This window comes from Cornus florida, unplaced genomic scaffold, assembly GCF_030987335.1.
Source record: "Cornus florida cultivar Cherokee Brave unplaced genomic scaffold, ASM3098733v1 CherokeeBrave_3.0.0_Hap2_Chr08, whole genome shotgun sequence".
Classification (NCBI taxonomy): domain Eukaryota; kingdom Viridiplantae; phylum Streptophyta; class Magnoliopsida; order Cornales; family Cornaceae; genus Cornus; species Cornus florida.
Genome location: NW_026775578.1, coordinates 25,716,599 through 25,740,646, shown reverse-complemented (window position 1 = coordinate 25,740,646; position 24,048 = coordinate 25,716,599). Strand labels below are relative to the sequence as shown.

The following is a 24,048-nucleotide window of genomic DNA, read 5'->3' as shown; positions in this document are numbered from 1 at the left end:
GCATGGAGGTGTTTGAGATAGACTCGTTTAATAAACGATCCCAATTATTATGTTTGAGCTCGGTTCGTTTACTAAGCAAATGAACACGAATTGAGCTCAAATCAAGCCGAGCTCAAGCCGTTCGTGAACGGCTTGGCTCATTTGCAACCCTATTTATTAGAAAATTGAATTTTGAGGTTCAAAAGTTCATTTATAATTTTGTTTCAAATTAGATTTTACTTGTAAGTATAAAAGTAGATATAAATATAAATATATAAAAACAATAATAGCAAATAATAATAGATTGTAGGCTAGTGGTACTCCATCACATTCCAAAATAGAAAGTCGATGGTTCAAGTCTTCATAAGGGCAAAAGTAGGTGCATTAATGTGTTTCTTGGTGCGGGTGAGATTATAATTGTTCCCGCACAAGTCATTTATTCAAGTAATAATTATTATAAGGATACAAATTTGAAAAAACACCTAATTTTATATCAATTCTTATCAAAGTAATGCCATAATGGTAACTTTCAAACAATTACTTGATAAGCACTTAAATTTGGTAAGGTTTTTGAAGTTACTGATTAAAAATTACACATGAACTTACATTGGTACAAAGTAAAGGTAGAGTATTCCTTATCTTTAACCGTTATTAATTCTAGTGGACCACATTCTGAGGTAAAATTTAATTAATTGTCTTTTATAAAAGAATAAACGGTCAGATACTAAGACTTTGTAAGAATGAATGGTGAAAGATTATACCATATAAGTATGGAAAATTCTTACGAGGAAAATTCTTTATTTCTCATACCATTTTACGGAGATTTCGAGATTTTTCAATCAAATGAGCTTCTACTCCTTCATTTCGTCGTAATCTGAGGATGTTACAAAGGCATAAACCTTTGCAGAACCAGCATATGTTACCATCAGATTCAAAGACCGAGTCTGATGATCTAAGTAGTTATTCACAAAAAAGAGATATCGAGGGAAAAATAATTGAAAATGAGACTAGTAGAAAAAACATAAAACCATGTAAGGAAGATCCAGGTATGGAAGCAATTGTGTTTTAATATTTTCTATTTATTCATAATTTCCATCCTTAATTTTTACACTTAATTTTGGTACCTATACATAATGTGTGTGTTTTTAACAGAGTCATGCTGTTGTGTCTAAAGTACAATTCTAATTTCACACTTAGAAATGTAGGCATGTAACATTTAGGACTTATTTAGGTCATTTATATGAATTTGGTTCTAAAGAATTATATATATAAAATCAGTTCTCAAAGACTCTAAAAATTATGTAAGATTTAATTTGATGGACTACACATTGGGTTGTTCAATTGATTCCGATCCAATTCAATTGTTCCGTGCAGATCATATCGATTATTTAGCCCATTACTTCGGTGATGGATTCATAAAATAGAAATCCTTAGGGATAAGATCGGTTCATAAATATTCGATTTGATTCGATCCGAATTAATAATATAATATATATCATAATTAAAACTCATCTATTGGTCCGTCGTCAAGAAAAAAAATATTTAACGGTTTAGAAAACCCAATCTGATTTAGTCACATATTTTATTAATCGAATTAGATTAAAGATTTTCACAGATCGAATCGAATTCAATTTTCGATTTAGGTCCTATCTATAGTCACCCCTGCTACATATGTTATTATCTAATGATTTCTATTTTTTTTTACCATGATTCAATCAACATGTCAATTAAAAATCACATTGCAGTTCACATTAAAGTTAGTGGGCTGATATTTTCAGGGCAGTCCAGAACAACAACGAAACCCAACATGTACTATAAGAATTGAAGGTAAGAATAGAATAATACCTATTTAAACTGGATCACTGCATGTTCTACTATCGAATGAAAAAAAAGGTGGATCATATTCACTTGTGAGTTGTGTCTTGTGTGTATATACAAGAATAGTCTAATAAATATATAACATAATTAGTGAGCATATATATACAAAAACATTATATTACTCCCATTTTGCTTTCAAAATGGACGGCCTAGATTTGGCTAATGTGAAACTCTATGGAAAGAGCACATGGCAAAATTGTTGAAAAATGAAATTTTTCTAGGTGTATCTTGCATTCGCATTCATCACGCTACACGGTCATATCGGCCTATAATGCATGTTCATCACAAAATTTTCTAATGATAGTGTTTAGAAATATTGAACCAGTGCACTGAATTTAGAAATATTAAACGTGTTTTTACCGCATTCGTCACACTCCAAGTCGAGTCAAAAACTCTGGCATGCCCGCGCACCCGAAGAGTCGCAAAATCATTCTAACACATTACACAATGTCTCAGTTTACTTCAATATATCACATTCCCAACCCCTAGACCAGTAAATTGTTCATGAGTTTCTGCCTTTCTTAATCATATTTGTTTTGTCCCTGCAACAATTTTTTTTGTAACGCATGCAGACGAGGTGATCAAACGAGCAGAGATGTATCAAGAATGCATGAATCAGATGAAGATCCCAGCCGCTAGCGGGTCAGAGATACCTTTCCATACATGGGAGGAACAAGGCAAAGGCATGAAACAGAAATACGGGCAGCCCTTGCACTATCTCACAAATGTGCAGCTGAAAAAATGGGACGATTCGACAATTGGCACCAAGAATGAGGATCAGCCTATGGACAGCATTATACAGCCTTCTAAAGCTTAGTCCACCATCTGGGTCATTGAAGAAATGCACAGGCACAACACATCTCATCACTATCTGGCTGAGCTTTGGCTTGCAGACCCCGACCATCATGCTTCTGTTGATCCGGATGTTCCGAAACCTGGATGACAGATTCTTTTCAGGTATGTCTGCAATATTGATGCTCAGGAACAAAGTGTGCAATTTAATATGGATAGTATGCTGTATGACATATATAAGTGTGTGATTTTATATGTATGGTTTGCTCTATGACATATATATTTGGATTTAATTGGTGTCTTTCAAATTTAAGATGAAGCTAGTTTTTCTTTCACACACACATATATGCTGCATATCTAGTATAAACTTATATACATACATATAAAGAGAAAACTTCAGATATTTGTAACATACTTAGCTTGTGAGATCTGTGAATCCTTGAAATTGTCTGCTTTCAATGTTGTTCTGGAAACCTTGCTTGGTGACTGCTTTAGTAGCAGCTCTTTCTACCCACAGCCTCCACAATCCTGCAAGAGAACTGTATGCCCAGATAAAAGGTCCATAGAAAGATTTAATACAACTTTCATATATATGCTCTGATTTTGTGCTCAAAACATAAGATAAGAACTGTTGAGTCACAGATTTATTTAGTATGGAAGCTCACCTGAAAAGTAGGATCATCTAACACATATCCACAAAATGCAAGAGAGAATGACAAACAATGGACAGTAATAAGACAACAGAATTCATGAAAAGCAAACTATATATATTGATGCAAAGAAAGATATAGCAATCTCCAAGCAAACATCTGGTTGCTGGACATAATGTAACTACATTAAAGGGTAAAAACTGAAATTTCTTATGCCAGCAAAGTTGGAGGTAAGGAAGGATTCACAATAGAACCAAAAAAAAAAAAAAAGAAATACAACCTATAGAATGATACTCCAGGGTCAAGCAAATACAAACTAATTTGGATGTTGATGTTGTAAGATATAAGAGTAGTTCCATAAAACTGATGCATTGCTTTCTTCAGGTTTTAACAAAAAAAAAAAGAAAAAGAAAAAAGTATCTACTCCCATGAGATGAAGAAAAAAATGCCTTCACCACGTTATTTTGTGTTATTGCTATTTCTGTTGTGAGTGTGAACCGATCTTTTATGCTTCACATTTATTTAATATCCGGGAAGAATTCATCTTCCGTCCAGAATCTGTACATCTCAAAGAGTCCTGAAGGAAAGAAGTCTTCGCCTCTCGAGCTTCATCTTCCGGGTATTGTCAATGTTTATGGGCTTCAAAAGTCTCTCTACTCCAGTTTCGGTTTGCAGCAAAGATTGCAGCCTCCTTAAATGTCCACTACACTGCTTATGTTCAGAAGGAAGAGTGTTGTTGCTTCTTTCATCCGCATTAAACTGTCTCTGGTAGGGAGACTGCCACTTTGCTTGCAAATAAGCAAGAGATCTCCATGGAGGAAGAGGCATTGAGTTCTGCTTGAGAGAAGATCTAGCAGCTTCAACCATAACTTGAAGAAACTGATTAAGCTTGGTCAAAGAGCCCACATAAACAACAGGAAGGGAATTCAATATTCTATCATAGGATTCAACAGCTCTAGCTATCTCAAAATGGCTTCGAAAGTCAATATCAATGATCATACGCTCAGAACCTCCAGTATCATGGTAATTGATCACATCAATATATTCATGATCCCCTGCATATATATAAAATAAGATTACAAAATTCAGAACGAATAAATTAAAAATAAATTTTATATCCAGGGCATTGAAAAATAAAAATTGCAACGCAGGACAAAAGCAAGCTTCAAGACAGATCCAACCGAAAGATGCAAATTGAAAAAAGAAAAATCTCCTACGCCTACACCATGTTAAGCAGATTGAATACAACCGTACTAGACAACCACAGCAGTCAGAATGTCATAAAATGTATGGCAGTTCCAGAGATAAATGCAGATAAAATTTAATATGAATATGAAAATTGCATATATACCCTCAGTTCAGATATGAAAAAACAATTTCTGCCAAGGATGGTACAGTATGGCTCCAATTTGCATGCTGGATATGAAAATCGCATATAAACTCTCAGTTCAGATATGAAAAAACAATTTCTGCCAAGGTTAGTACAGTGTGGCTCCAATTTACATGCGGCAGAACAAATGAAACACGTTATGGTCTCTTCTGCGTTCACAAGGTCCTGAAATTTAGAATGTTTACGCATGTAGTCCACGTTATTCAAAGGCCGATGGCAACAACAATTTAAACGTCTAAACTTTGGGAGAAATTAAACGAAGTGGTTTCCCTCATACTAAACTGGTGCTCTCACACTTGGCTGCCCAAGCTTTAACCCCTACACCAAACATTGGCCCTAACAGCATACACACACTGGAATGTTCTTTTTTTTTTTCCCACTAGGTTATAATGTTATTCTTGTTATTCTTTTTTTAAAACCAACGGGCCAGTGGCCTAGCGGTATCAAACCCTTACTTCCCAAAAGGAGGTCAAGGGTTCAAGCCTCCGCGGAGGCATGTGTGTGTGAGTACCAATTATGAAAAACGTTATTCTTTTAACTCCTAGATGAACACCCTTAAAGAATATATAAGGATTTGGGCACAGGCTTAATGAATTAAATGACATACCTCCAGGGACCTTCCCACTACACTCCCACCTAGATGCACACACAGCAGCATCATAACCAGAAAGCCTCAGAAGCTTCACCAGAGAAAACCTAATGCAGCTAGCATTACATGGACCTGGCTTGACAAGGTGAAGGTCCATCTCTATGATAGACAGCACAAGAGAATTGACCACTGAGAGCAGGTCTCCTTCATACTGATCCATTGAGAGCTTGTAATACTGAAAATGGCGGATAACCAACAAAATGTTAGCATCTAATTTAAAACTAATGAGATTCTTATTAGCACCCAATTTTTTTTTTTTGGAAGTTTCATCCCCCCTCTTTTGGGTGTGCAAGGGAGCAGAGAACTACAAACAAAATGAATTCATATATTGTGGTGATGGACCATGAAGATAAAAGTAGCATGCATCCTTCATTAAAGCAGAAGGGAGATTTAGGAAAAAAAAAAAAAAGGAGGAGCATGATACATAAAGCTTGAAGGGATAATCCTACAAAAGACACTACAAGTAAGAAATTTCCTTATAAGAAAGCTGAGACGACAATGAGGACAGTGTCCAAGCTCCTTGGATGCTCGAACCAAATCAAGTCATTTTACTACCAACATGAGTTACCAGCTCAAAAATGTTGCATCTTCAGGAAGAATCTACATATTAGAAAGACCTTTTGCAACCAAAAATATTACCCAACTGATCAAAGTCGCAAGCTTTACTATGACAAAAATATGCTAAGCCCATAAAATATTTTGTTCTCAACAGACTATCATGTTCTGCTGGTTTTTTTTTTTTTTTTTTTTGTTGAAAGTTATGTCCTGCTAGGTTTAGATAGAACAATCTAAGATTTTCACCAATTATTTCATTTTTCAAGCATGTTCAAATTCATCAGATATGTTGTCCACATAGTGCAACTTAATCTTATTAAGTAAAATATAGACCCAAAAAAAATCATGTAGATTCAATCTGCAAGCAGCATGTTTAAGCTCCACATTTAATAAGATACCAAAAAACAAAAAGCACACTCCTTCAAAGTTGCCAGATTAAAAGAAAGAACTTTTTTTTTTTTTTTTTCCCATACCTCTGGTCCTCCACAGTTACATCTTTTAAATGAGATACCAAATCAGAAAATTATATCTTTGCATTGAGGAAATATGTGTTGATCAGAATGAATTACAGAAGATATTCTTCTAAGAACAGTAATACTGTTGACAAATGAAAAATGACTCATAGCTTCAATAATCACCCTTTAAAACTAACTAGACAGTTTTTATTGCTTATTCATTCATTTGTTTATTTTGAGTTACAAGAAACTTAAAAGTGGGAATCCTTAGATCAAGTATCTCGGGCAGAGAATACGATTTTATGTTTTTACGACACCACCTGCATATTTGGCATCACAGCTCATTACTTGATTGCTTAAATATATATTACTTGTGAATTTAAACACCCAGCATGTATTGGCAGAGGCATAGTCACTCTCATTGGTCCTTAGCAGCTCAGCCGGTGGATGAGTTTCATATTTCATTACCAAAACTTAGCAACTTAAAAATGAGAGAGAACACACACATATCTATATCAAAGTTAGGAGACAGAACATTGAACCTTACGACATATGCTGAATGGAAACCTCAGTTTAAGGGTACTGGAGTCAATAACATTGAAATGCTAACGAAGTTCCAGATTGATATGGTGTCAAATTTCTAAATTTCAACATAGTCCCTAAATTTGGAAATGTTCCACCAAGCTGAGAGATCTGTGTGATCCACCAGAACATAAATGAGTCTTACCAAACAATATAATAAGTTTTATACGCAACCACTGCAAGAAGACTTGTCTGCTACTCTTCCACAGATATTTAACAGAGAATTAAAATAGCATCTGCTTCTGTAAGAACCAGAATAACTTATATCAATCATAATTTTACAAAGATCATCGCTGAAGCATGTCGTTCGAGGAAGGCACTGATAATTGACTGGAAACATTTAGGGGCAAATAGGTTTCGCTTCTAGTTTCTGGTTTTCATTTCCACAAATTTAACAAAAACAACAACTATACCCAGTTTATATCTCCTCTTTCAGAAATGGTAAACAATTTATATCCAAAAATATGGCCTTTAAGATTGATAAACTTCAATTTCATAAGGTTAACATAAAAACACCAGTACAATGAAATGCACAAGACATAAAAGAACACTAAACACATTTCCAAGAACTATGAGAAACAATTTTAATTCTAGAGAGAGACAGAGAGTTTAGAGAGAGAAACGAACCGAAATCTTGTCCGCTAGGTGAGCGAGATCGCAGAACCCCGAGTCGCTATCGCTACTGTACCGCGAGTCGGCACCGCCACTGCCATTTTCTAAGAAATCACTCACCATAACCGCCAAGTCATGCTCGCTCTCATGGCTGAACCCACCGATCATCCCCACGTACTGACCGGCCACTCTCACCAACAAGTCTCCGCTCGCCGCGCACACTCCACAATCCATCATTCCGACCACCCACCTGAATCCACCCCACAATTCCCAACCTCGCCTCCACCGTCAGATCACACCGCCACCGCCATCAACATTCAAATTTCCACCGTCTTTTCAACACAAAATACAAAAAAAAAAACCTAAATCGCCTGAATTATGTAATTTGAAAACCTAAATTTGCATGTATAGAACTCAATTACTAAAAATTATATGAATATATCAAACAATTGAGTCGTTCGATTTACAGAGACGCTCATTTTTCTAATAACGAAGCAGAAAGGTGAAAAAAGAGTGTATGGATCAAAATCGTCAAATTATATTCTTGAATTCTGTATGAATTTGAAATATTAATCAAATTAAAAGCTGAGTCATTCGACTTTAATGAAAGAATTGAAAATAAATTCTCTGTATTGTTCGAAATTGTTTCATTTTGGGGACTGAATTGGTAGTTTTGATGATCCAAAGTGGGTGAGAGAAGGAGAGAGAAAATGGCGTTCTGCAACAACCCAGCGATGAAGAAGACGGAAGCAACGGGAAAAGGAATTTAAGAAACACGGTAATGTTGTGAAATGACAGAAATGGGCTGGGTTTTTTCACAATGACCCAATTGAGGTGTTATTACTTTAATCGAAAGTTTCATAATGTGGATAAGGTGAAATTGAATTTGGGCGAAAAATATATACATATTTTTTTTTGGTTGGAGTCGGAACTCTCCTGAGTATGCCCCTTCAGAAGTCACCCCAGACTGCCAATGATAGTCAAAGCCAAAACCTTTCCAACTCATCCAAGCCCCACATGGGGCTGGACGAAAAATAATTATAAATTCATTTGTGTTAGTTTTTAAGAAAAAACGTTAATAAATATTTAAAAAAAAGTTAATAAATATTAACTGTTCTTTTTAATTGGGATTTTAGGTAACAAAGTTTGTTATACTAATTGTTACCAAATACTAACTAAAAAGTATCTAATTGAATCCTAACAAATTATAATCTGTCATGCAACATGTGTATGGCTAAAAAATAAAAATCCTTTCTTTTTTTTTTTTTTTTCCACCATACCGCTACAACTTGAGGAGTAGCAAAATCTTGTATTTCATGTTACACTGACCAGTGCTATACATCTCAAATTTTAATTCGAGATTATATCTTGAATATGATGTAATCACGTGATAATAACTAAAAAAACATAAATATCATGTTTTTATTCTTTTATACATTTGTGTTTTCTATTTTAAACAAACTAAACAATTATCTTCTTCACTCTCTCAACTTCTGTATATCTTTGTAACTTTGTTGGATCTCTCTTTAAAATTTAACCATAATCAGAAAATATCAAATTAAAACATAATTATAAAAAAATTTAAGTGAATTATGTAAATTAGGATTTTTATTTACGAAAAAGATCGATATCGCTCATACATCGTAAAAAATTGTAAATTTTAGTTTTAATTATTTAAAAATTTAATAGAAAGGATACCCCAAACGAAGATATATAAGCATAATTAAATTCAAATTACTTATTATTTTTATTTTTCCATACAAACTAAACCTGATACTTTTGAATCACTAATTTTTTATTGAATTAGATTATGAAGTAATATAAACTTCTGAACTATCTAATAATTTTATTTCAATTTTTTTGGGTGAACGTAGACCAAATAAAGAAGTTTTGGTCTTCAACTCATTTGTAATCAAATCAATGTGAGTAATCAGGGACGGATCTAGAAATTCATATGAGGGGGCAAATTTATATAGAGGGATTTTTTATAACAATTTTAAAATTTTATAGATATAAATGCAAAAAAGTATAAATTTAGGGATGTAAAATGAAATAATAAAAAATTTCAATGGGTGCGAATGTCTTCACTGAGCCCTTCACGTGCTTGTGCGTAATTATAAAACCATCGAGTGTATGTTAAGGCAAAAATCGCACTCTTGAGAGTTAGGTAAAAGAAAAAGAGAGGAAAAAAAAAAAAAATTAGGCCCCTTTTATAAAATGTTAAACATTTTAATGAAATATATATTAGATCATTTTAACTTGTGCCTCCGGGGCTCAACCAAAAATCTCAAAGCGTTTAACAAGTTGGGGCAAGTCACAAATCAACTTAAAGGGGCACAATGATAATTTTGAGGAAATGAAAGGGCGATCATTTAAGGCCTAACCCCTAAGGGAATTTAGGCTTGAGATTGAAGACCCTACCAACCTTGAGAAGGCAAAGGAGTGGAAAGTAAGGGTGATTGCCTAAAATGGGTTGACGTGATCAGTAGGGCAACCGCCCCTCCCTTTTCAAAGTTTCACAAATTGACCAACGACTCCATGGAAGCCTCCTCCTTCCCTTTTTTCTGTTAAAACTTAATAGGCTTGACTAGTGACGGCTCAAAACTCTTCTAGTGAAGCCAACAGTAGAATTAGTTGCCAAGTCTCATTCAAATCTTGAAAACCCATCGTATAATGTTTACTAGGTAGTATATTAGGATTTCAAATTCATTTTTATTTGATGGTTTGGAATAGAGATTCGTTAAATAGTTGATTTTATTATTATTGTTATTATTATTATTATTATTATTATTATTTATGGTGCTTGTATTTTGATGGGTTGATTTTGTTTTAATGAGATGTTTTGAGTGTGAAAAATTTTCAAGATTTGTTTTGCCCTTTTATGGAATTTTATGGAAGTATAATATAATGTTGAAGTGTTGAAACAAACTTAAATCTCATTATAAAACCAGATAAAATATAGGTATAGTTTGAATTTAGACTGCCGGTACTATTTATTCTATAAAACTTTTAGTTGGGCTGTTTTTTCGGATTGCAAATTATTTAGACTAATATTTCTTTTTATCACTCATATCTTTTTCATCTAATAATTTAGGAGAAAATGATATTTTTGAAGCTCAATAATTTTTTTCTCAATATATATAAAATATCTTAAGAACTTGTTTGTGTAGAGGAATATCACTCACATTTAAACTTTACAAATTAAACTCCCATTTTCAGTATATATAGGCAAATATTCTAGATAATAAAATTGGGTGGACGACATAATAAAATTCTACAAAACTCTTCACCCTTGTATTTACCAAAATAAAACATGAAAAAAAAAAAAAAAAAAAAAAAAATCCTCATTACCCTTCTAAAATCTTCTTCAAGAAACACTACAAAACTATTTACCGTTCTAAAATCTTTTCCAAGGTGCAAGTGATTTGATGTGTATAATTATTACTAATGTTTATCTTTTTTTTTCAAAAAAATTGACTGGGTTCCTTTGGTTTGGTCGTAAAATATTTTTTAAAAAATATTTTTTTATTTTTTGGTGTTTGATTGTCGTAAAATATTTATGAAGAAAAAAAATAAATAAATTTAACAAAAATAAATTATCCATCAATTTTCGACAAAGTTGTTTTACATGCCCTGCCTTATAGACTTGACCTCAACCACAAAGTTGTTTTACATGCCCTGCCTTATAGACTTGACCTCAACCTCGACGTAAACCTTTGCCAAGCACCGTAAAAATAAAAATATATATATATTTTACCTGAAAAAAAAAAATTCTAAAAAATAATATTTTACGTCGTCGAAACAAATACAGTTCTAGTCATTTTGGTTTTTGGTCAAAGATGGAATTAGGTGGACGACATAAATACTCTTAACATATCATACTTTTTTTATTCTCTCTCTAGTGTCTGTTAGTTCTATTTGCACACTTGTTCATGCCTATGTCAATAGATTAAATTCGAATTAAATCAACCATAATTTTTATTTTCTCATTTTGTGATATTTCTCTTCTCAACCAATGTTTTATATATGATACTAAAGATAAGTGGGGTTGGGTTGGAATTGAATGAGTTATGTTGAGTTTGATTCCATCAAATTAAAGAAATGTGAGGTGATTGAATTGAATATGGTGGTGGAGTTTGGCTCGATTTTCGCTTTCTAAGCTCGAGACTGGTGTGTTTGTCGATCTTTAGTAAATTTCTAGCCGGAAAAATCAAGAATGGGATCAACATTGATTAAGAAATTAGTTATTAAGGAGTCTTCGTCATGACTCGCAACTCGCAAACAGAGACGGATCTATGTACAAGTCTTGCCCCCACTAAATTTTTTTACTTTTAGTATTCCTTACTATTTTATTTATTTTGATATATATACTTATAAAATTACACAATCACCCTTACTAAAATTACTAAAAATTACACTATTACCCCCTCTCATACAATTTTCTAGCTCCGTCCTGCTCGTGAGCTTGTAAAGAGTTGAACCTGAGGTGCATGATTTTCGATCTCTTAAAACAATGATGAAAAAGTTGGATTTAATTACACTCCTAGATAATGCGAGAACACGACACCTCAAGAGCGGGAGTGTTACAATGTCCTCTTGAGGAAGCACTACAGATTCAATTTCTTTTGTTAAAAAAAAAAAAAAGGTGTTAGCACCTCATACCATTGTCGGCCAAATGAATCAATCAAGGTAAGAAAATTTCTGAAAGTGATCCGAAGACAATTGAAGCTCTTCACTTCTAAAATAAGATGACAGTTTTTTTTATTAGACTATATCACCTTAAGTTGAAGAAAAATAGTCTATTTATTAGTCATGTAAATCAGCATTCATATTTCTTTTTCCATTTCCTAATGATTTCTGAATTATAGAATGGTTTTTGTTTATTAGTTAGTTTGTGGAAAGAAAGACAAAAAAACAAAGGAAAAAAATACTGATTAGTTGTAATTGGCCGGATTGACCGGGCAAGTATATAGTTTTTCAATGGAAGTTAAGTCTTGGAAAAAGTGTTAATTAATTGTCTTTGAAAATTATTAAATCAGAATGGCCTGCCCCCTTGAGAAAAAGTGATTTCTACACACACAGGACACAATAGTTTCTGAAGAATATTTATTTATTTATTATTTATTATATTATTATTATTATTATTATATTTTTTATTTTTTTTGAGTTTGTGTAATGTTTCTAGAAGTTATTATTAATACCCGAACAAATGATACCATGCAATTTGTTGCTAGCTCTTAATTTGACGTTTATGGGGATGAATGTGAAGCTTGTGATTGACCGTTTTGTTTTGTTTTGTTTTAATTGAAGGTAGAGCTCGTGTTTTTAGCTCTTGAAGTCCTGCTGGTCTTTGTTGCCGTGTTTATTAATTTAATATCTTAATAAAATATATAGGTGACATTTGGGGACATTTGAATGTAATTTTTTTCTTTTTCCAAGACAAAACGAGGTGGAAATTAGAATACAAAAATGGAATCAACAAACAGCACCTTTCTTTCTCACAAGCCAATGAATAGAGAACCAATTTGAAATCCAATTTTTTAACACATACCAATGACGTAACATCAATTTTTTTTTGAAAAATGTATCTTAGTGGATTACTAAAAGTAAATTATCTAACCTAAAAGTTAAAATAAATAAATAAAAATAAACTACATTGGTCGTACGTGTAGTTAGCCAGCCAATTATGACAGACAAATAAAATAAAGCCACGTGAAGGAGAATCCACAGTATCGCTGACAGTATCGTACCTCTCTTGATTACGCCATTGACGAACCTTTCGATATAAACCATGATATAAATTCATAGAAGACACGGCAAGAAATTAAGAGCAGTCTCTTTGAATTCTTAGAAGAGAAAGAGAGAGAAACATGTCAATCGGGATATTGGAGGTGACACTGGTCGATGCCCGGAATCTCAAAAACACAGAATTCTTTGGTACGTACGTTCATCAAATTAATATATGACTATATACACACAAACACACACACCTATATATATATATATATATATATATATATATATATATATGAATTGCTAATATGACTGTGTGTGCGCGCAATATTCTTTTACTTAATTTGTTTCTTTGGTGATTTTGTTTTTCATGGTCGATGAGTTTTGGTCTTACAAAGGTTCGAAGCAATGACCATGGCTTATATGTACTCTTTGTTGAGGATTTTATATATATATATATATATATATATATATATATATATAAATATATCAGTTATTTATAGCTATAGGTTTGCAAATGTGATTGTTTGGATTTCTTCTGATTTCTTGACCTTTTTTTTTTTTTTTTTTTTTTTTCCTTCGTTGTTCTCATTTTCAGTTTCATTGTCTTGAAATTATAGAGATGCTCAATTAATTAATTCGATTTTTCACCTTTAGATTTGTTGATATAGAAGAGTCCCCCATCATCCATGATATGGTTTCATCATGACCATCCAGGCATCCATTAATATATTTTTAAGTCTCCACAGATATAAACATAGAGTATATATATATATATATATATATATGATCCAGTGGCTGTGAGTTGTTTTGGGTTTCTTCTAAATAATAAATGATAGTAATTAAATTTGTTATGGGTAATGATGTATTTTGCTTTTCCTAATTTGAATTTTTTTGGACCGACTGTGAACAGCAGTTGAATCCTGATTATTCGTGGGGGTGCACTAGCTTTTTGGACCAAGTGTCAAGTCGTCAACTATATAAATTTCTTAAATTTGCTGATTTAATTTGATTTAATTATTTATTTTTAAACATGGTAAATAGGTGGTGGGATCGATCCGTATGTGTTGATACAATACAAGAGCCAAGAGCGCAAGAGCAGCGTTGCCCGAGGTCAGTATAATATGTATATGTATACATATAGTATATACGCACATAGATGTAGAAATTTTTATTCAGAGTTTTACACGCATTTTATACATATTATATACACACATTAGTACATTACTCATGTGAAGACAGATCATTATTTTGGCTGTGAAAAAAATATTCCATGTTTATGTCGTACATATGTGTGTATATAAATATACACACAAGTACACCCAATGCATTTGGAGATGAAACCTATCGACTCAAAAGCATGGCTAGAAATGCAGGACTGAATAAATTTGTAGACTGAAAATATACATTAGATGGTGACTGGTCAATGTCAGGAATCTTCTGCTAAACTACTGCTGCAAGGTCTTATAAAGCTGATCCCATTTGATTCCAAGTTCCCTTCTTCTTCTTCATCATCATCATCATCATCATCATCATCATCATCATCACCACAACCATAAGATATTTAGTATGTTTCAAAATTTAAAATTCGGTTGCATGGGTTCAGCCGCAGTGCATGTGATGCACAAGAACTGAACTTGTGTAGTCACAACTTTTGCGTAACACAAGGCCTTTGAGAATCTCTTGGTAATCTTGAAATTATACATCCACCACCACCACAAGATGTTTAGTATATTTTAAAATTTAAAATTCGGTTGCATGGGTTTAGCCGCAGTGCACGTGATTCAAGGACTGAACTTGTGTAGTCGCAACTTTGCGTAACACAAGGCCTTTGAGAATCTCTTGGCATTCTTGAAATTATACATCGACACCCAATGGAATGCTAATATACAATTGCTACCCTTACCCAAAAAACAAGATTGTCTAATTCACTGCCAATAAAACAGATTCTGTCAAATTTTCATCATATTACATGATAAGTTTGGAAAGTCTCTAGTTGTATATATAAGGCAATATAGGGAAAAATGATGGTCTGAACATATTTTTACTTTGAATTTCTCTATAGACATAAAAATGCTGTGTCAATTTCACCACCTATGACCTATCAATGTACTGATAAAAATATGTATTCCATCATAATCTAATTACGCGTGAGTTGTTTCAAATGACATGAATCTAGTAGAGAATTAATTAATCACCAAGACTAAGCTACATCAAAACCAATTGTTGTTTCTAGTAGGAATGGTTTGTTAGTGCATAATTTCCGTACTCAATAGCTATGGCAATATATGAATTAAGCAGGGCAGGGCAGTTCTCCAATTTGGAACGAGAAATTCAATTTCAGGGTTGAGTATCCAGGAGCAGATGATCAGTACAAGCTCATCCTCAAGATCATGGACAAGGACACATTCTCTGCCGATGACTATCACGGACAAGCCACGTAAGGCATCACCGTAGCAGTTTTTACTTCATATTAATGCCAAGCACAATGTAGCTTAACAGTTTTGTCATATGCTTGATTGTTAAAAAGATTTTCCAAATCATCCAAATGATAAGCGAATGACACTTTTCATAGACTCATGCACGAGTACCATACACAGTTGTCAAAACTTGAAACTCATATGTTTATCGACAAGTATGCTATGTGTGTGTGTGTGTGTGTGTGTGTGTGTGTGTTTGATGCTGAAATTGCCAGATTCTCACTTCTTCCCTTGTAAAGGATATGACATTAGTCCGCTTATAGGCATGACATATTTGTCTTGACCGCGTGTTAACTTGACGACACATTGTAGCACCAATGCAAATTCAGTCCTACTGATTTCAAAACTGAAAGATAATAACAGTAAATAACAAGAATTGGCACATCCATCATTTGAAGGGTTTAGTTATATAAGCTACTGTGTGTTTTCCATTTTCGTTCATCTCTTTCTTGTTTGATTCTACTCCATCATGAATCGATTTTCAACCTGCAGGATCTACTTGAAAGATCTATTGGCATTAGGAGTGGAGAATGGAACTGCTGAGCTACATCCTCGCAAGTATAGCGTCGTTGCCACTGACCTAACTTACTGTGGAGAGATCAGAGTCGGCATTACTTTCACCCCTAAGGTAATCTTTTCAGCCTTCGAAAGGAGGTCGCTTGATCAATATTCAAGGAAACCCTACATTTCAAAGTTCCGAGTGACAAACCAAGCAGATCCCTACATTTCAAAGTTGTAACGGTAGCTATTGTTTTGAATGGCTTATGCGGTTGTTTTTTTGTTTTATTTTACAGGTTCAAGAGAACACTGAGAGTGAAGATTTTGGTGGATGGAAGGAAAGTGAAAACTAGTTCCTTCACCAATTAGTCAGAATATAAATCTGTCTCCGTGTATTGATCAGTTGATTGTATTTGGTTTCTACGGGATAAGTAAGTCTAGAGAACTAAAATGTGAGACCATTATGAGTTGAAATGTTTCTTTTATTATCCCAAAGTTTATTCTTATTTTCCTCATCATCTGTGCCATTTTAATGAAATTAAGGCCATTTTTTTTTACTTCTCAAACCATAAAAGATTACATGTGGTGTGTCCAAGATGATGATGGATTCAGTCCATCATGCCAAAATGTGTATTTGCCATGTCCATGGATTCAATGGGATACTGTTTGATGTTTGATCAAATGAAGAATGAAATGAAATAGTCAAAGTCTGATTATCCCATTACATTCTACAATACCAATTAATTACCTTTTTCAAGATTTAATAAATTAATTTTCTTTAAAAGTGAATTTGAAAATATTTTATTAGGTGGGACCCACTTGTATTTAGTCCAAATCCGATGTGGGATAAATCCCCACTTGTAACACTAGGCTATAACCCTTAATCATTTTGCATTAATTGTAAAATCGGAATTTTAAATTTGATTAGATAATATTTGCAAATTTAAGGAAAGTTTGTTTGGAAAAGACTATTAAGTATTAAGTTGACGTTGAATTGAGTGTCCATAGCCAACATGGTTAGTAATTGACATTTATCATGAACTAAATTTGAAGGAACTAAAGAGCCAAGACATCTCTCAACTGTGTAACTTTGGACTTTTTTGTTAGACGAATTAAAACTTTATACGTTTCATATTCTGGAGCATTAAACTTGAACACTATTTGCAATTTTGGAAAGAGAAAAGACCCTATTGAGATTGGCCACCACACAGAGAAAAGACGCTCTTATTACGGTGGGACACAATTCTCTGAAAATAGCTTTAAAACAAATTAGTATATTTTATAGCACAGCCATTCCAATAGGAAGCCGTCTTAGCTCAGCTGGTAGAGCGCGTGGCTTTTAACCACGTGGTCGTGGGTTCGATTCCCACAGACGGCGTCTTAAATAAATTATTAGTTATTTTTCTTTTCTTTTTTTTCCAGACTCGTGACAAATCAAGTGGTGATTACAGTTTCTTTTTCCCAACAGTTGGGATGTTTACGCCGTTCATGGGCTTCACGTCGTCTCGTCACCCCACCGTTGAAATTAATGTAGCTGAGTTCACGTTCTTCTAATAATGCCATTCATATACACACAAATAGGAAATAACCACCCCTCCACCTTAGAAATTCATTGACCGCACATTTTTTTGTTCCTTCTCTACTCTCTTATTCTCTCAACCTACTTTAGTGCCACTCACCTATTCATTACACAGATACATACATATTCATACATATATATATATATATATTAGAGGAACTCTGGGTTACTCCACAACTTGTTAATATTGTTGTGGGACTTAAAACTCATATCTGTTTGGGTTTTGCTTGAATAATGAAATTTGAGGACTTATTGATGCAGCCAAGTGACGAAAGGCAGAAAAGAATCGACCTTGAGGAGGAGGTAAGTTCGTCTATCAATTATGGGAATATGAATTGGGTACCGGGTACCTTGAAATACATTCATTTCCTATTTTTAAGGAAAATGAGGAGTTTTCATTGGCCGGAATACTACATTGTAGATAACCGGGGTATTAAAAGAAATTTCCCAACTATGCAATTATTGTTCTTCTGATCCAAATTCCTATTCACTTTCACTTTAAACAAAAAAACTCTTAGCACAATGAAGCAAAATGGGCAAAGAGAGTGTTTACTGAACTTCACTTTATGTTGTATTTAATTCTACAGGTAGAGAAATTGCAGGAAGAACTAGATGGAGAGCTAAAACTGAACAAGGTTTTGCAATGTGCGCTACAAGGCCCCATTCATTCTTGTCCCTGTCTATCCTCCATCCTTCCACTTAAGGTAAGGATAGTTACCTTGTGCCTGCTTCGGTTTTGGAGTATTCGGACTCTGTATCATTGCTCTTTTATGTAAAGTTACATTTTTGTTATTTTCCGAGTAACCCAATAGCATAGGATTTAGATTCTTAGAATTCATGCTCATAAGTTGTACCTAAAAAAATTATGTTAACAATAACGTACCTGTTGGAACTCTCCTGGAAATCTAATAGAATAGTTTTAGAAATAACAAAAATTGATCGTGGGGATTGGATTGTTCGGTGCAGATTCAGGAACTTCTTGCAGAAATGGCAATGGTGGAGGAAGAAATTGTTTGGTTAGAAAGAAAAGTAGATCAGCTGAAATTCAGTTTGTACCGAGAGAGGAACCAGAGGGAAGAATGGGACTTGCTGCCACCAAAGTGGAGGCAGCATCAACCGAAGCAGTTAATATGCGGGCAGGGAAGCCAAACAGAACTTAAGGATCTCAAACACCTTTCCAGATCAAACAATTATGAAGAAATTAGAAAACACAAATCTGTAAGAGAAAGAGGAGCCTCTCTGGGTTCTGCTATGGATATTCAAAGCAGGTCTTCCACAAGTGCTAAAGGTAAACTTCTTATTTATCTCTGAACAGAATGTTACTGTATACAATCCATTACATGTGCCATTGATCAATTATAAAAAATCAATAGTACGTAATACTATTAACACGGAAGAGTTTGAACCAAATGGGAAGCCGAAAGCTCCTCATTCAATGGATACACTCATCTGGTTCCACATCACCCTCAATAAATTGTGTCCAACGGATATGAAGTCTTCGACTCTCCATTTCTTTCAATCTCTTGGACATTAAAATCATTATCGAAAATCAAGCCTCTAGGCTCTAACCCTTTTGATTTGGGATGTGGGAACAGAGGAAATTGTTGAAAACTCGAGATATCTGCGAAGAAGCCGAAATCATAGCCATCTAGATATAGAAATTGTCATTGAGAACCCAAATAAACTCTCAGAAGAACTTCTTGAGTGCTTGATAGGGATATATCTCAAGCTGAATAAGGTGTCAGTAGACAGCAAAGGATCAGCTGTTGCTCCTAAGCATGCTCTCTCCTGCATGAATCCAAAAGGGTTGGTGTCAAAGACCACATTCAACTGCAAAGCACCCATATTCTCATTTGATGACAACGTATCAAGTCTCGACCCTTATCGTATACTACCAGATTTTGATGCCATCAGAGATGTTGGACCATACAAGAATTTCATCCAAATCACAAGAAGTTCATTGGACACGAGCCGTGTTACTGAATTTTTTTCAGCGATAGGAAAATCGAGGTAACTTCAAGTTTTTCTATGCACAAGGTGATTATATTTTGCAACTATGAAGAAGATATTTAAGTTGCTCTTTTCTTCTAGGGATTTGATGAATAGACTCTGCAATGTGGACTTAACTTTCCTGAACTACAAGCAGAAATTAGCATTCTGGATCAACATCTACAATGCCTGCATAATGCATGTACTGTAAGACATCCTAAGGCACATCAATAATAAACCAGATATGTATCACATATAGCAGTATGAGTAATTAATTTTCTATTCCAGGCATTTCTACAGCATGGACTGCCTTCCACACAGGAGAAACTGCTGGCACTTATGAACAAGGTATGTCCACGTTCGCAATAATTGAAAAACTTCTCATGTAGAATCAGAAGCATGCAAGGCCTTAGACATTTGGTTGCCTCATGCCTGAGCTTTCCGAAAAGGAAAATGATTCTTAAACCGATTTCTCAAACTGATGTGGATAGCCGGAGGGTATCACTTTGATGCAGTGGATGTGACCCACACTTGAGTTTATGCATTGCATCAAGGTGGGGATTAAAAAAAAAAAAAAAAAAAAACCTTCGGCTACACACATAGGCTAGAGAATAGGTCCAAATAGCATTGTTCTTCAGAAAAACTATTCTACAATATAGAAAATAAGCGAAAAAACTAATTAACAATGACAATTAAGAAATTCCCAATTTGTGTGCTAATATACCATTGTGGTTTCTAATCCAGGCTGCAATAAATGTGGGTGGCATAGTACTTAATGCTTTGGCCATCGAGCACTTCATCCTTCGGCGTCCATCTGATTCTATGCATGTGAGTGTGTATGTATGTATACATTGCTAGTAAATCTGATCTCTTTATATCCACCAATGTTCTGGATTTCAGCATGCAACAAAAAGTTTGACATTGCATGTTATTTTCAAGCAATTTTAAAATCGGGCAGCAGATATCATAATTTTAGTACAGAAAAATTGTGACATGCATCTTAGAATATTTTAGTAAAATCTATGACCCGGAAAGGACATTTTGTGATCCCATCACAATTTTAATGATAACAGAAATTTATGTCAAATTCAAAACTAACATTGGCAAATGTAAAGTACCTAATGAATTCTTGTAGTTCTCTTCATTTACCTTGCAATATCTATATTTACAAGGGCCCAGCAGATGAGAAGGAAATGCTGCTACGACATGCTTATGGTCTGGGGTATCCGGAACCCAATGTGACATTTGCTCTTTGCCGAGGCAGCTGGTCTTCGCCAGCAGTAAGTGCATTTCCTGCTATAATTAATTTCCTGCTCCAAGGTTAATGAAAGAAATTGTGATTTTCCAGTTAAGGGTTTACAGGCCAGACAGAGTTGTGAATGAATTAGAGAAAGCAAAAGTGGAGTATTTGGAAGCCTCCATCGGAATTACAAGCAAGAAAAAGATTCTAGTGCCGAAGCTTCTGCAATGGCACATGAGAGATTTTGCAGATGATATGGAGTCACTACTGGAATGGATTTACAGTCAATTGCCTCATTCTGGCTCACTGAAAAGGTTGATGATGGAGTGCCTAAATGGTGAAACAAAGTCTCCTTTAGCAAAACTAGTAGACATTCAGCGTTATGATTCTGAATTCCGCTACTTGCTGCCCTTGTAAGGGTAACAACAAGAGATAACAAAGATGCTGACTGAACAGTTTAGATCTCAACAAATTGAAAGCATTATAAGGAGAGAAACGGCCATAACTCTGTTCCACATATGATAGTATTGTTCCAATAACATGTACTTTGTCAAGCTCAGATTTATGATTGTTTAACGTTGATAATACCAAAAGTTTGAATTTAAATTTAGTATGACCTATGTTTCAAGCGTGAAACACCACAAGAAAATGGTTTGCTTTCATGAAGAGTCCGGTACTCTACCCAAGACATAGTGAAGAACCACAAAAGCAGGTCACCATACAATATGGGCATTTTGTCTCGAACAAACAACCCTATCATCGAGTTGATTACTCAAAAAATATTAGCATATGCATAAAGTTTTAACGCTAGGTTCATGGTTGAGAAAGACCAATTAGACCCACATGATGAACAATAGATCGAAAATTGCTAAAAAAAATGCAGAATGTAAAAAGAGGAAAACCTAAACTTACATATAATTTCAAGAAGCAATGATCAAGACAAAGACTCGTTATGGAAAGACCTGGAATGCAATCAGATACATCAGGATTACCCATTATGACTCTGTACACATTTCTGCAAGTATGTAGAGAGGTCCTTAGTTTCTGGTAGCGAATAATCCAATGACAGTGACAAACATCATTGTTCAAATCAAACTTGAACTAAAGCCACGATGCTGCAAGGCTAGTTTAGCATTTACTAACTTCCAATCCTAAACTAAATCAAAGCATGTTTGTCATTGACCCACGAAGCTTTTAGGAGTAAGTAATAAAATTTAGCCAAAATATTTGAGATCCAATTGTTGAAAACTTCCAGCTTAAATCAAGAACGCTGATCCAGATGAAAATTTAAATCAATGGGCAACAGAAAATACCTCATTTACTACAAAACTGGTCTCCTGGTAGGAGAGCCATGAAAGGAACTGTATTATTTACTTATAAAACCCCTTAAATTTCTTTGCATTAAAAGCTTTTGTATGATGCATCGTCTTCGGAATAAAAGGAGAGTAAATCAGCATAAACAGGCAGAAAAAAGGAGTATAACTAAGCATCACAAAAGTGCAGTGAGCATCAATAATGGGAAATTCGAGGAAGCGATTAAGCTACAATGCAACTTCACATGTTTGTCATTTCCAATATGATATCAAGATGAATGAGAAGAAGAACAAGAAGAAATTCAATTATAAATAAGAACTGCAGGAGCATCATATTGATAATGAAAATAAATAAATACATGCTAGTTGAGATGGTTCAGAGACATAAAAGTAACCAATTAGCCACCACTAAGAGTAAGATAATGGTATTACCAAACATGACCTAAACCCTCTGCCCCTAACTACAATAAACAATTTAATTGCTTTTCCTGAATTACAATAAACCATTTAGTCTTTGAAATAACAACATTAAACCATTGAATCAATTGATCCTATACCAGTCAAACCATAAATCAAATCAACGAACTTCATATTACACAAAACATCACTACTGACCAAAAATGGTCACTGAAGCCGAATCCCAACTTCAACCCGAAACAGTAAAATACAGCGATGAAATATAATTGCAATTCATCAATGTAATTGCCATATATATATATACACACACACATATATATTTATATGTAACAGTGATGCATCTTTATTATAGTAGTTGCAATGGTGGAAACAGTAACATTTTCTGAAATTAAGGGTAGAAATGTACTGATAAAGACGGAGGACTCCAAAGCATAGTATCAGCTCTGGAATGGCGCCCAATTTTGAGAACATTATTTAGCATCTGGTTTTGGGTTTGTTTTTATGTATCAAAAATTCTGATCTTTACGGGGGAGAGAGAAGAGATGGGTGTTTGCGAAGTCGAAGCCGATGTGATCGGAGATAATATACAATTAGGGTCTATTTGGCATCAGGGGCACCTATATCTAATTGTTGACTGAATTATCTTGCACATGTTTGTGTTTTTGTTTTAACTTGAAACAAAGTAAATATTTCTTTTTATTTTGAATACTAATTGAATTGAAAGTATGTTTAGTAGTTCATTTATTCCAAAATTATTGAAAGGAAAAACATATTTAGTAAAAAAATAAAAAAAAAATAAAAAAATAAAAAGTGTTACAAAATTTAAAATATAATTATAGTTTAAAATTGTCATTTAAGAGTTTTTAATGGTTTAGAATGGAGTAACTCATGCAGTTAGGAAATTTGTATTGAGCCATGGCCCATGGAGCTCCATCTTTGGTGTTGAGTCGTTTGCCGCGTTGTAACCGATTTTTTTCTCCATTTGTTGTACTTTTTACATTATTTATAATGCCCCCTTTGAAATTGTTGACCATAAAATCGACTGGTTAGAGCTGATTCTAATTTGATGTGTACAGGCGTGCCAAAACTAGCAATGTGGTTCGAGTGTAAGTTGTCAACTGTAGTCTCTTTGAGAATATTGACTATCAGGCGATGCAAAAAGAAAGACAACAAATATACTCCTCTATGAGTTCAGTATTGTCTTAATGAAAAGGACTTTTAACTAGGGGTGGCAAAAGTTGACACGACCCGCCAACA

The 24,048-nt window shown here is 34.1% G+C and overlaps 3 protein-coding genes, 1 long non-coding RNA gene and 1 other non-coding gene across 6 annotated transcripts; 3 read left to right on the top strand and 2 right to left on the bottom strand.

Annotated features, from left to right (window-relative positions):
* Positions 1 to 3,395: 3,395 nt before the first annotated feature.
* LOC132270923 (uncharacterized) lies at positions 3,396 to 8,321 on the bottom strand. The gene is made up of 3 exons (XM_059772140.1): positions 7,558 to 8,321; positions 5,297 to 5,513; positions 3,396 to 4,354 (listed from the first exon to the last, which is right to left on the bottom strand). Exons 1-3 carry the CDS (start codon positions 7,777 to 7,779, stop codon positions 3,867 to 3,869), a joined length of 927 nt encoding a protein of 308 aa, XP_059628123.1. The 5' UTR covers positions 7,780 to 8,321; the 3' UTR covers positions 3,396 to 3,866.
* A 5,035-nt stretch (positions 8,322 to 13,356) lies between these two features.
* LOC132268528 (16 kDa phloem protein 1) lies at positions 13,357 to 16,768 on the top strand. The gene is made up of 5 exons (XM_059769360.1): positions 13,357 to 13,479; positions 14,320 to 14,388; positions 15,577 to 15,715; positions 16,248 to 16,383; positions 16,550 to 16,768. Exons 1-5 carry the CDS (start codon positions 13,413 to 13,415, stop codon positions 16,604 to 16,606), a joined length of 468 nt encoding a protein of 155 aa, XP_059625343.1. The 5' UTR covers positions 13,357 to 13,412; the 3' UTR covers positions 16,607 to 16,768.
* Positions 16,769 to 17,558: 790 nt separating this feature from the next.
* Positions 17,559 to 17,631, top strand: TRNAK-UUU (transfer RNA lysine (anticodon UUU)). The gene has a single exon. It is a non-coding gene; the product is annotated as a tRNA-Lys (tRNA).
* Positions 17,632 to 17,835: 204 nt separating this feature from the next.
* LOC132270921 (uncharacterized) lies at positions 17,836 to 21,783 on the top strand. Its single transcript, XM_059772138.1, has 9 exons — positions 17,836 to 18,135; positions 18,420 to 18,536; positions 18,799 to 19,120; positions 19,428 to 19,842; positions 19,924 to 20,023; positions 20,110 to 20,169; positions 20,566 to 20,649; positions 20,994 to 21,101; positions 21,170 to 21,783. The coding sequence occupies exons 1-9, from the start codon at positions 18,067 to 18,069 to the stop codon at positions 21,476 to 21,478; spliced, it is 1,584 nt and encodes a 527-aa protein (XP_059628121.1). The 5' UTR covers positions 17,836 to 18,066; the 3' UTR covers positions 21,479 to 21,783.
* On the bottom strand, positions 19,111 to 23,422 carry LOC132270922 (uncharacterized). 2 transcript variants are annotated; one of them, XR_009469603.1, is made up of 4 exons: positions 21,974 to 23,422; positions 20,940 to 21,131; positions 20,546 to 20,710; positions 19,111 to 19,620 (listed from the first exon to the last, which is right to left on the bottom strand). It is a non-coding gene; the product is annotated as an uncharacterized LOC132270922 (long non-coding RNA). The 2 variants fall into 2 exon arrangements; XR_009469602.1 differs by having other exon boundaries at positions 20,971 to 21,131; positions 21,974 to 23,416.
* Positions 23,423 to 24,048: the final 626 nt, after the last annotated feature.